General features: G+C 42.6%; 1 protein-coding gene across 1 annotated transcript in view; it reads right to left on the reverse strand.

The window, feature by feature from the left end:
- Positions 1–11451, reverse strand: part of ACSF3 (acyl-CoA synthetase family member 3) — a 501265-nt gene extending 489814 nt beyond the window's left edge. Inside the window, exons 1-2 of the mRNA XM_085636907.1 lie at positions 11334–11451; positions 8662–9363 (exon numbers count right to left, since the gene is read on the reverse strand). Coding sequence (XP_085493033.1) covers positions 8662–9333 — 672 coding nt within the window. The 5' untranslated portion in view covers positions 9334–9363; positions 11334–11451. The remainder of the gene's footprint in view (positions 1–8661; positions 9364–11333) is intronic.
- Positions 11452–12365: the final 914 nt, after the last annotated feature.

A 12365-nucleotide genomic window follows, 5' to 3' on the forward strand; every position in this document is an offset into this window, starting at 1 on the left:
CCTTCTTAATGCCCGAGAGAAATTGTGGCATACAAATGTTTAACGTGGGCATGTAGACATAGCTACACAGGGTCTGCACGCTACATGCAAAACCATCATAACTCACAAATTGATGCGTAAGTGCTTAAGCAAATACTTAAACCATCTACATTCAGCAGTTAAAGCTTTCCTGATTTCCCAGTACCAAAGATAGCTGCTTGTTTCATTATATAGATTAGTAAGCATGTTAGTACCCCTGTACAAATCTGAATGCTATGCCTGACGTGGGCTTCAATAACCTTTCTCCCTCTCTAACTGGTTCAGCCTGGTTGTTGTGGAGGTATACATCCTTGATTTCTGCTGCACTTTTGCAACATGATTACATGTTCTGCCTTAAAAAGTTCTAAAGTCACACCAGCTGTCAGTGATCTAGGCGTTTTAGATACACACCTGTATTCACAGAAATCTACTCAAACACCACCTCTAACTATCATGCTTCAAATCTATCCAAGTTCTCTCAAACCAAAAGACTGATCGACACAGACTACTTTCCATGTGCTTTCCTTTCATTTAGTTCCCTGGCGAGTCTATTCCTATTACATTTTACGATTAACAGTTGTTTCTCGATGCAGGAGGGTCGGACCTGTTCTTTGTTGTCTTTGGCTCTAGAAAGAGTTTTGGTTGCCTGTTTGCTATTTTTTTCCTCAGGTTGGAGTACCTGAGCAATACATATGTAGACGTTATTCTTATAGGTCTCTTAGGTCATTGCCCCAAGGAGTACTCTTCAGCTTCTATTTTCAGAGTCCATTGGCATCACGGCTCAGAAGTCCTGTAGAGAATGTTTAGTGCACAGCTAGCACAAGTAGTTGTCGTTATTGCTTTTTCGATTTCAGTTATTGGAAGCACTGTCCATTACTCCATCTCTCTAAACGGCTTGGAACTCAGACCACTTCATCCCTGTAGACAATTCATTCTCTACAAAAGCGAATAGAAGGTTATACTTCTTGTCTCCAAACATTAAAGCAAAATTAACCCTGCAACAAACAGTTCATCGTGCCGAACTCAGAGAAAGGCTCCTCCCTCAGCCCCACCCTGTTCAACTTCCACGTGACCCCGCTGGCCGATGTCGTGTGCATCCAGGGACTCAACACCATCTCCTACGAGGATAAAACCCAGTTCATCCTCTCGATCACGGAAGACCTGGCCACCACCAGAACCAACTTTTGTACGCCAATGACAAATGTCACAGACTGGATGAGGGCCAACTGCCTAAAGATGAACTTGGACAAAACAGAGGTGCTCATCTTCAGGAGAAACACCTCACCATGGAATGACACTTGGTGGCCCATGGAACTTGGACCCACATCCACCCCAACCAACCTCCTGCTTTCACACCCTGTGTATGCTCTCCAAGATCTTCAGATGGATCCCCATCAACACCAGGAAAACAGTCACACAAGCCCTCGTCGCCAGCCGACTCGACTACAGATATACACTCTACACCGAAACCTCCACCCAACTCCTCAAACAACTCCAAACCACACAGACCACCACAGCCAGACTCATTCTCAACCTTGCCAAATGGACCAGCGTCAGCCCCCACATCAGAAGCCTCCACTGGCTCCCTGTCCCAAAGAGATGCCTGTTTTAAATGCTATCCCACGCCTTCAAAGCCCTCCACAACCAAGGACCTGCATAGCTCAACCACTGCGTGACCTTCCACCAACCCCCCAAGACAACTGCGCTCCGCTTCCCTCGCTCTCGCCCTCGTCCCCACATCCACAGAAACTGCAGCGGTGGTCGTTCCTTCTTTTACCACACCGCCAAGTCTTAAAACGACCTCACCCTCCACCTCCGAACTGCTCCTTCACTATCAGACTTCAGAAAGGGACTCAAAACCTGGCTCTTCGAGTAAGAACCGCGAGACCTCAGCACCTGTATTACCCCCAGGGTGATTAGTCGCACTTTACAAATACTGTTTGAATTGAATGGGATCCTGTGCCAGAAGCCAATGAAGTGCTCCACACATACTTTGGAGAGCATAGTAGGGAAACAAATGTTTTATGATGCGGAGTCCTGGACAGCCTGGATGTATCTTTCCTCATGGACTAAAAAGTGGGGAATGTGTTCAGTGTTTAGCGGACAGGGCTTGGAATCTGGTCCCATCAGAAAACTGTCAGGTATGTTGGGCTGTGGATCTGGTGTCTACATGATGGGGATGGTACTGCTTTGGCATTTTAAACACTATTGGCCCACAAAGGGCTATTATCATGTCTTTCTGAAAATAATATTGTATATAAGTGTTCAGTTGTCCAATAAATACGCTCCAGAAAGCACCGTTTCTCTAGGATTCTTAAATTATAGTGAATTTGCTTTTTGATTTGTCGAGACATTGCTGGACCTTAAGATCTTGACAGGGTTGGAGTGGAGATCTAGTTCACATAGCAAGCTTGGGGTGTTACGCGAGAAGGTTGTTTGTGCATTGCACAGAATGTTATTTATATTTGCTGTCCCCCCAGCAACCAGTGGAGATGTTTCAAGGTGAGTGTTGTCCATCAGCTTTTAAGATCCAGGAACATTCTGGCAACTTCGTTTTTAATTCTTTTGATCTGCTTATGGACAACACTTAATATATAATATTGCATTAATCCAAGCATGTAGACTCCTGACACATGCAACCTGAGGAATGGACCCTTTGTCGTCCTGGCAGCCAGTATACAAAAACAAGACTTATAATTAATAGGATCATCCTCGTAGAAAATCCTGGTTCTTTTGATGCTTTTATACCCTGTGTCCCATACAGGGAGTCTTCGGTTAAATGGTGTTTGTGGTATAGCACCTGCCTCAGATTTTTAAGCAGAATTTTGATGTGAAACCCAGTTCAGAACTTAACAACTTACAAGATGGTACACATAAAATCTTACTCTTGCGCTCTAGGTAGCTCTTCTTCAAAACAAGCTGTCTGAATGGTGCCTGGACCTCATGGCTTATGGTGCACCGTTATTATTTGCAGATCCGGGTAAGTGTATTTTGATCGACACTGCAGCGCACATCTAGCGTGGTCTCTCTGTACAGTCAGAACACTAGGCCACTGGAGTGTTGAGATTACTAACTCACATTCCCCCATTTTTATATACAAGGGGATTCACTTTACTTGTCTTCCACACATCGAAACGGGCGGATCACCTTAACAGCACGCAAGAGGCAAGCGTCTCTAATTGCATGCTTTTCCTTTTAGATCGCGGTGCGGAGTTGCTAATCAGAAGCGGGAAGCGGCAACTCTAACCTTTAGACCTACGGAAAGCAGCCGGTTGTCGCAGGCAGGGGAATTATCAGGATGCATTAGTAAGTAGATACACATTAATTGTATTTACACTCACAAGCAGGCTTTCAAGTTTGTTCTGCATGTCATTCCAACATTCCCACTAAATTGGTCTTGATTCTTTCCTTCGTTATCATCTGATTCCTTCCAGGAGTGTTCCGCCCTTAAGTAACACACCTGGTTGTGTTATCGAGGCATGTCCTTCTATCCTCGTGACTTCTGACATATTTTCAAAACCCTTGGACACACAAGACGCCTCCAGGATAAGTCGAGGACAGTGTCCAAATCAATATCCGATGTAGGAAGCGTCAATACCCCATAACACTAGGTAATTAAGATCCTCTTGTAAATCTTTGTTCTAGCGCATCATGGCATATCTGTCCAAGTACTTGGGTCCATATAAGGTATACACATAGTCCCTATGGTCTCACATGCGACAGGCTAAATTTATCTGATTAGCTTCTCTCTTTTCTGGTTGACAGATTCTTTGGTGTAATTTTATGCCAGCCCGTGCTATTCAATAGGTGACAGAACACGCTTCGCGCTGATCCACACAGCTTCTGATTACCGACATCCGACCCATTGTTATAAGGTACGCCCACCTACAGTTAGATACAGTGAAGATATGGGCCTTATTATTAACAAGGACTTGTTCTATTATATTGGACTCTTTCTCAACTTCGCTGGCCGCTGCATTACAAGGGCCCCCATTGTCATGCGTACTGTGATCCATTCCTTATATCCTGTTTAATTTCTCATTATCTACATTCCACATTTCTTATGTTGAACTGAGACATCATGAATTTCATGACAGAACTGGTAGTTGTTGTAAATATTGCATGATAAATAGAATCGTTTCTTTCTTTTTTTTTAGCACTGTAGTCAGTTATTGTATATAAAACGATCACAGTTTGTTTTTCTCTCATTATGTTCTAGGAACTAAAGAATCATGGCTGCCTGAGGAAGGCTGAACGCCGAAACGCACGTAGATCTAATTTGAGCCATGTTTTAATAAAAACATTTCTTTGTTTATATTAATTGGAATATAACTGATCAATTAAATCGAATAGAGCCATGTTAAATGAATCATTATGGCCGAGATGAAATGGAATGTTATTGATCAATCTGTATATATAATGACTTAGTACCCACCATGGGAGCAATCTGCATATAAAAAAGTACTGAAAAAGACTAAAATTGATGCATTGTACTAAATCATATTGATAAACAAGAAAATAAAAAGAGATAAATTATTGAGTTGCTCTCAGGGTCATATGTGGTCATTACAACAGCACAGTGCATAGTTATATATATGTGTCTATATTTGTTTTTAAACCACTTCACCTTGTTGGAAAAAGTTTCCTATATATATTTGCAAGCACCGTTATTATAAGCCATCCACAACAGCACCAGGCATGTTTATAGGAATGTGTACCTCTCATATGTTCTTGCTTCTCAAACCTCCTACTGTCCTTTTGCTACTACATGAGAAATGTATTCATGTATCTACGTCACTGTCTAAATATTTGTTCCACGCTCAGGATGTACCCAGGTGTAAAAGAAAACGTGCTATGTGTAGAGGAATCTCTCTAAACCACAAGTAGGTCAATACTAATCTTCAAGCAAATATCCTATGCAAGGGACATGTTCGAGTATTCCATAGGCCTGATCAGAACTACCTTCTACGTACTTACAATCTGAGCATCATACCCTTTAGACTTATTGTTAACCGTGTTTTGTTACTCATCAAACCTACCAGTTGTATTTTGGATAGATCTGTAAATGTGCAATTCAGCTGTTGCTATTCTCTTCTGAATGCTTGTTTCGGGCCTTTTCAGTTCACTTACAGGCAACATCCAACATACTAAATAAATGAGTCCACAACTGAACAGTCTGACAGGGTTGTATGTAAAAAATATTTAGGCCATGGACTATGATCAGATTTTAAATGCTCTTAAAGTACAAAAACAATGAGGTGGGCACATCATACGGCCAGCAAATTACTTACAGGTGCACTTGATGGCTTAAGTATCCCTGCCTTTGTTTAAATTCTTACCTTGGCATATGGACCTTGTATTTATATACAATACAGTTAGGCTTTCCCAACTTCACCGTATCCAGAATTTTGGCTAAGAGGCCAATGCATTATGGTCATTGTCGAACAAGAAATATATTAAGCTCGTTTCCTGACAGGTATTTCCCTCATTTTGGACCTCCTCCAAGCAGGGTAGCACAGCTGGTCTGAAAGCAGGTCAAATGTCAAGTCTCTTGAAGCAGATACAGCCCTCGTCATAGTACTACCTTATTCTGCTCTCCACATCTTAAACCCGGACATTAACCTGACGTATTTGTCATCATATGTTATGTGCATTTGTACAGTATTTAAAACCTTTTGTATGGTATGGTAACACTCTCTGAATCTGGGCATACTTTATTGTTCTGGGGTACTTATTTACCACAGTTAAAGTGGACTGTTGACGCGATGTGGTTGTATTTTATATTATTTAGAGTCGAGCCATACTGGATGGTGATGGAGGGGTAAGAATATAAAAGTGTAGTGTTTAGATATGGATTCTATTGATAAGTGGCCAGCAAGATCATGCTATTCTGTGTGGAGCATTATGTGCATGGATGTGTGTGCTGAAGGACTTTGCCTTTTTACGTACTGCTACAGTGTACTGATGTCCACTGTTGGCGTCAGGAGTTTGTTACATTCTGAGGCATCTTTGCCTACTATTAGGTTTTGACACTATTTTGTGTGCATTGTCATATTTTAGGTTCAAGTTAATTTCTTTTGGATAGTTGATATGTAGATCACCAAAATAATGTAAATGAGCTGTTGAGTGGCAAAAGCTTAGCCAACCATATGGCTCGGACCCATGCTGTGCGTCTGACAGGCCAGCAGTTGTGTCTAATATGCAATCCTGACGTAATGGAGGAGCTCGAATGTTTGTTTTGCATTTTGGATTTACACATTTACGCATCTCTTACTTCTAACAGCCCTGGACACTTTGGACACATTACCAGAGGTAGAGCACTTTGCAATCTGAATTTGGAATGTAACAGTAATTGATTATTTGTTCTCTTATGTCCTAGTTTCACATTTCAGAAATATTCCCTCAACCACACCACATTTCCCCCGAAGATAAAGGAGACTGCCTCGGTCGGTGACCACCCTCAATCCCACCCATATGGGTGGAATTTTAAATAATCTTTGCAATGTTGTACTACTGGATTTTTAGCAATCTGTACCCTGATTCATGGCCATATTTGTCTGCCAATGGAACTTCATACAGTAAATCTATCAAATAGCACAGCCCCTGGTGTCAACAGTTTACCATCGAGCAACTGAGAAGGATCCTTGCACAAGTCCCAGAAAGCCCCTGTTCTTACTTCCTAGCCTGCCAGTGGATATACCACTGATAAAGGGAGCTCCGCTAACCGTAGCTCTTAGTGCAGAAGTCACCAAGCTTTTCTGTAATAAGAGCTACCTATGGCCAGTGAAAATCATCGCGAGCTACTAATATCAGTGTTGCAATAATGAGGACCTCACATTAAATCCATGCAAGATTACCAGCAGTGACTACCTCAGTGCATCAGGCAGGGTTACCAGCAGTAATGTAAAAAAGGTTTTATTAATTTGGAATGCATTTGCATGGCTAATACAAAATAGCCATAGCTTCAATGCGCCAAGTCTCCTCAAATAAAGCTTACATTCACCCCCCAGGGTATCTTGGAGCTGAAAAAACAATGTTTATTTTTACCCAAGTCAAGGACTGAAACTGTTGAATTGGAAATTTGAACTGGAAATTCAACCGTTTATCTCCAAACATCAGCTTATGAGACCTGAAAACACACACATTTTTGTCTTGAATACTCGCTTCTCCGTTTTGTTATACATGCATCAATTCTAACAAGCAAACTCTTCTAATTTAGTAGGCTGGACAGCACCCAGGATATTTAATCACAGGTAGCTGGAGAGCTACCAGCTGCTCAGGAGCTACTCGTTGGAGAAGCCTGTCTTAGAGTGTCTTCCAGAACCTCACTGAAATTACATAAGACTTGAAATCCACAAACTGCACATACAGGAAGACTGGCTCAGCATCTTCTACAGATTGTAGTGTAACAAAGCCTGACAGGTTCAATACTTTTTGGAAGGCCCCTACGTTCCTAACAAGGCATGCCTTTCTTGGCAGACAATGGAAGTCTTTAGGCAGGACATCTCTGCAGACACTGGAAGCCAGCTCACCACAGGCCCCAGAATATGCTGTTTCTTGGCAGAACCTGGAGGCCCCATCAACGAATGCCATATCCATACTACCTGCTGATGCTGGAAGCCAATTCAGCCCTTGCTATAGGGTACCCCACATTAAGGCATGTCCTAGCAATACTTTCCAGATACAGGGAGCTTAAGCCACCAGAGGCTTCAGGATATGTTGCCTTTGAAACTATGTGCTAAAATAAAACCATGGCCTACCCCATGCACTGTAGACCCAATGCCCCAATCAAGACATCCACCACCCATAGCCAAAAGATGGAGTTCATTATCCCCAAAATAAGATCCATAGCTAACTATCTTATCTTCAGAAGACTACTCAAGAGTTGGCTCTTTCCTACATAACCACCATACTCAAACACAAATGTATAGCATATCTGTGTATAACACATTTAATGTGATTATATGTATCTAGATATGTGTATTTCTTGATATAAATATGTACAGTAATATGCACTTATGTATCTATATATTTATTAATTTACTCCTACTGTAAAAAAAACTTTGACTCTCCCTAAAGCACTATCCTGTATTTCACCCTATGCCTCTCTCACTATATCCTCTACCTCCACTCTCTGATTCATCCCAAACCTCATTCTACTACTATGATTGCCAAAATAACCCTTTCTAGACTCTTTCTTACTCTATCCCTCCTTGGTACACCCAAAACCTCATTTTTATACTATGATCTCCCAAAACAACTCTTCTAAATTCTTCCCTCACCTATCCCTCCATTGACTCATCCCAAAATTAATTTTACTACTATGATCTCCCTAATCAATTTTTTAGAGATTCTTCCCTCCTTCATCTCTCTTTATACTCATCCCAAACCTCATGTTACTATTATGATCTCCCAATAAACACTTTCTAGACTCTTTCCTCTTCTATCCCCCATCACCCTTTTCAATCCAACTAGCAGACTCACATGTCCACCGCTCAAATTTCACTATACTAATCCACCACTAATCCTTTTTGGGTTCTGGAGTAGCGTGCTACTCACCGAAAAGCACTTCAGCGCCTCGTTGGGGGTAGTCAGCGCTATATAAATACAATGACAATACAATATACAAGTACCCCAGCTCACCATGGCTTGTAGATTGCGATGAGTGCTTACGACACCTTTCGGCCTTCCAGTGGTACCGCTGGTGTAGACAATCATTGCTCCTCTGTCCTTCCACTCTGAAACTGGGGGGCTTGTGTTAGAGAGGGGCTTCTCCAAAGTGGCATCAGGTCCGGGCATAAGTAGGACTGGTATCCCGAGCTTACTACAAATAGGACTCACCACCTCCCTGTATCTGTCCTCGACAATAACAAGCGTGCTTTCGGAGTCCCTGATGACATACTCTAGCTCAGGGGCAGGGTGTTTCTTGTAGAGGGGGACAGCGATAGCACCACTCATCCAGGAAGCCCACTGGGCAACCACATACGATGCATCGTTAGGGCACAAAAATGAGATGCGGGCTTCCTTCAGGTCTGCACCTGGGTACTCCAATGTCCGGTGGATCAGCTGAGATAGGAGGGTGCTTCGTTGGCAGAGATCTCTGTACGTGTGCTGTCCATTTTGATCAATAATGGCAGTCTTATCCCCAAAGGCCATCGCCCTCATGTACACAGGGAAGCTACCATTACTGCCACATGTCCGGGTGGTGTGTAGGCATTTGGTAACATGCTGATCCTCACACCGCCACCTCCAAAAATGAGACCATGACCTGGCGTGGAGGCCCAGACCAAAGCGGCAACCAATTATAGTCCACATTTTCCAGCTTTTTCCTTGAGTCTGTCGCCACTGCAGGGAAAGAGGGGAGCGGGGTGGGCCAATGAGAAAGAACAAGACACTTTCAATAGCTTCATACACATATCAGTTTGGATGTACAGTGGAAAGCCCAAAGCGGCATGCAGAATAGTGAGGGCCACAGGAATTATGCAATTCTGTGGCTGTGGCATTTTCAGCATGATTATGGAATTATCTACACTTGCCACATATTCCATCATCCTGTGCATAATTTGCAATTTTTTAATTTTTTTTAATTATTGAACCTCAAAAGGATCATGGTTCCGAAAAATGCTGCAACACATGCTGAAACGCGTATTGCCACGCAATTGCAGGTGGCCTTTCAGTTGCCGATTCCTGTAATCAAGTGTTATTTCTAGTGTATTCAACTGATATTTATGAGGTGAAAATTTTGCTCAGACAGTGTTAACACGCATAAAATGACAATAGTGAATTATTACTGCCACAAATTGTAACTATTACGCCGTATAACTTGCCTTTTTTTTAGCATAATTTCGTCAACTGTCTCCCATAATTTGGTCCTCCCCTGATGCATAATTCCAGTGGCTCTGATAATAGTATTGTCAGCTAAAATGGCTCATAGCAGAGGGGATAACTAAGCAAGAAACTTAAACGAAAGACACAACAGATAATTAATTTATACAATGCCTCTTATTTTATATTTGCTAACGTTTTGAAACCACCACTTCTACTTACCATAACATCGACCTATACCGTTACTTTGACTATTGCCGATTTCGAAGCTACTACTTCAACCTATACATTTGGACTTTGACGTAAAAAGGCGAGCACATAAATATTAAAAAAATTAAATCAATTTTAAATGTCCATTTAAAAATATTTCCCAATATAACAAACGTTCACAAAAACGTTTTCCGTTGATTTTAATGTAATCATCTAAAAGAGGTAATTTTTAGGGTTTTGATTGAAGTTAGTTGTATTACAGAGTTAGTTTAAAATCTGTCCTGGAGGTTTAGAGTTACAGCTATCTTTCATTCTAAGATGAACTACTTAATTTTAATTAATTGTACCCATTAGATTACAGAAATACAGTTTACCTTAGTATGTACATATATGGATTTAGGGTCAAGGTACCAATCATAAAATATAATATAGTCATTACAACTTAATTTATTCAGATATAATTAACGTTAGGTCTAAGGGAAAGTTTGACGTCAGTGTTTCAGTTAACATTAAAGCAAATGTTTACATTGTGGTCTGTTTTCTTTTTCAATTTTGCATGTAAAGTTGCTATGTCAGGAGGAACATTGTAGATACAATTTAGAGGTAGTTGCTGGAGAGAAGTAGGGTGGGCATCGCTCTCTCAGCTTATTAAACAGTCAGCAGTACAAGAGCCTGTTTCTTCTTTACCAAGTCCTTGCACCTGTGCTGAGGAAACACTAGACGTGGTGACGAGCAACTTTATGGGAATTTTAGCCTGTGCACTTTCTCGCTAAGATTACCATGTAGCCCCATGTCACTAGCAGTGCTTTCAAGCAGGTACCCTAGCACAGAGTACCACTACCTGCACTTCTATTGTTCCATGTAAAGCATTGGTCACCAGTGACAACATGCCGCAGTCCTTGGATATCGTCTTACAAAAGATTGTGTTAGGTTACGTTGTTTTCTTTGATTCAGTTAAAATTAACCAAAACTACATCTTCCAGAATGCACCAGGTTGGTAACAAAAAGGGTAAAGCTGGAAAATGATGATTTGGAGTCACCTGGCAGCTCTACCCCTGACACATTGACACGCTGTGTGGTTCTATCTCGTGCCGCGCGAGGTATAGTAGGCAGGAACAGCGGCTGACAGCTCACAAATCGTAGCCAAACCTCTGCATCATCCCACCAACCATTCACGCGCTCTCATTCGAGAACTACATTTAAAATTACGCCCCTCCTCCCTTTCTCCACTCTTGCGCTAGTTCATCTTTTCCTCCTTTATTTCTTCCCTTCCTTCTCACCTAGGTCGCTCTCACTCCCCAGGAGTTCAGGCTTTGACCCTGTTCTCTGACCGGCTCCTGGCTAGGCATGGGGAGCAGGTACGTCGCTGGACTCTTCCGGGCGGAAATCAATGCCGGCGTTTGCGTTCCAGGCAGAGCACGAGACGTCACAGAGAGGAAATGAACTGTCAGACGCGCTCGCAGCACCGGCAGGCTAAGCGCGCGGGAGCACGCAGTTCTACAGTTTTGTTGTATAGCGCCACAACTGAGCAGCACCGGTTCACTCAGCTGCAAAGACCTGTTCTTCAGTGGGGCACACAGACCCACACGCCTATCGCCGCTTCCTGCATGGTATATTACGTTCAAATGTTACCCTTACGTTGGGAACACAAAGAGGCAGATTTACAAGCCCCTTGGGCCACTTTTGCGTCACTTTTACCAAGTTAAAAGTGACGCAAAAGTGGCGCAAGGGCTTGTAAATCTGCCCTAAAGTTATTACATTTCCCAAGTCCAAGCGCAAGTAGCACAATTTGTCCAGTTTTCTCCACTTGCATTCTGGACCTGAAGTTCGGAGTTTATCATGGAGCGTTAGAAATGACTACAAGTCAAGGAATGCAGAGACACAAACCTGGACCGACTGAGCTTCTCAAGCACGGACATTGGAAACCTGGATATACGCGGCACCCTCACCAGAATGAGCTTTCTAACTGTACCAGTGTTTTAAATGGGCCGGAACTCACCGGTACGGAGTACCGGCACTTTTTAATTTTTGCCCCTTCAGTACCGGAACTTCTCCTAGGATGAGGAGAGTACCGGTACTCGTGGGCCTTGCCTAGACACCGTTCCTCGCATGCAGCACTTTTCACGCTATCCGCTCTGGTTCAGCCATCTTGAGCTGAGAACGCACAGGAGCGCCAGATCAGCAGCTTTTGTCACCCTGGGCACAGTAATCTTGTAGTACTTCTCCAGCAGCGTGGGGCGGCAGGGTGTTTTATTTACCCTTTGATTATGCACAGTAGGAGTTGAGAGTCCACCATAAAACTAATGGACGAG

The sequence above is a fragment of the Triturus cristatus genome, chromosome 12 (genome assembly GCF_964204655.1).
Source record: "Triturus cristatus chromosome 12, aTriCri1.1, whole genome shotgun sequence".
NCBI lineage: Eukaryota > Metazoa > Chordata > Amphibia > Caudata > Salamandridae > Triturus > Triturus cristatus.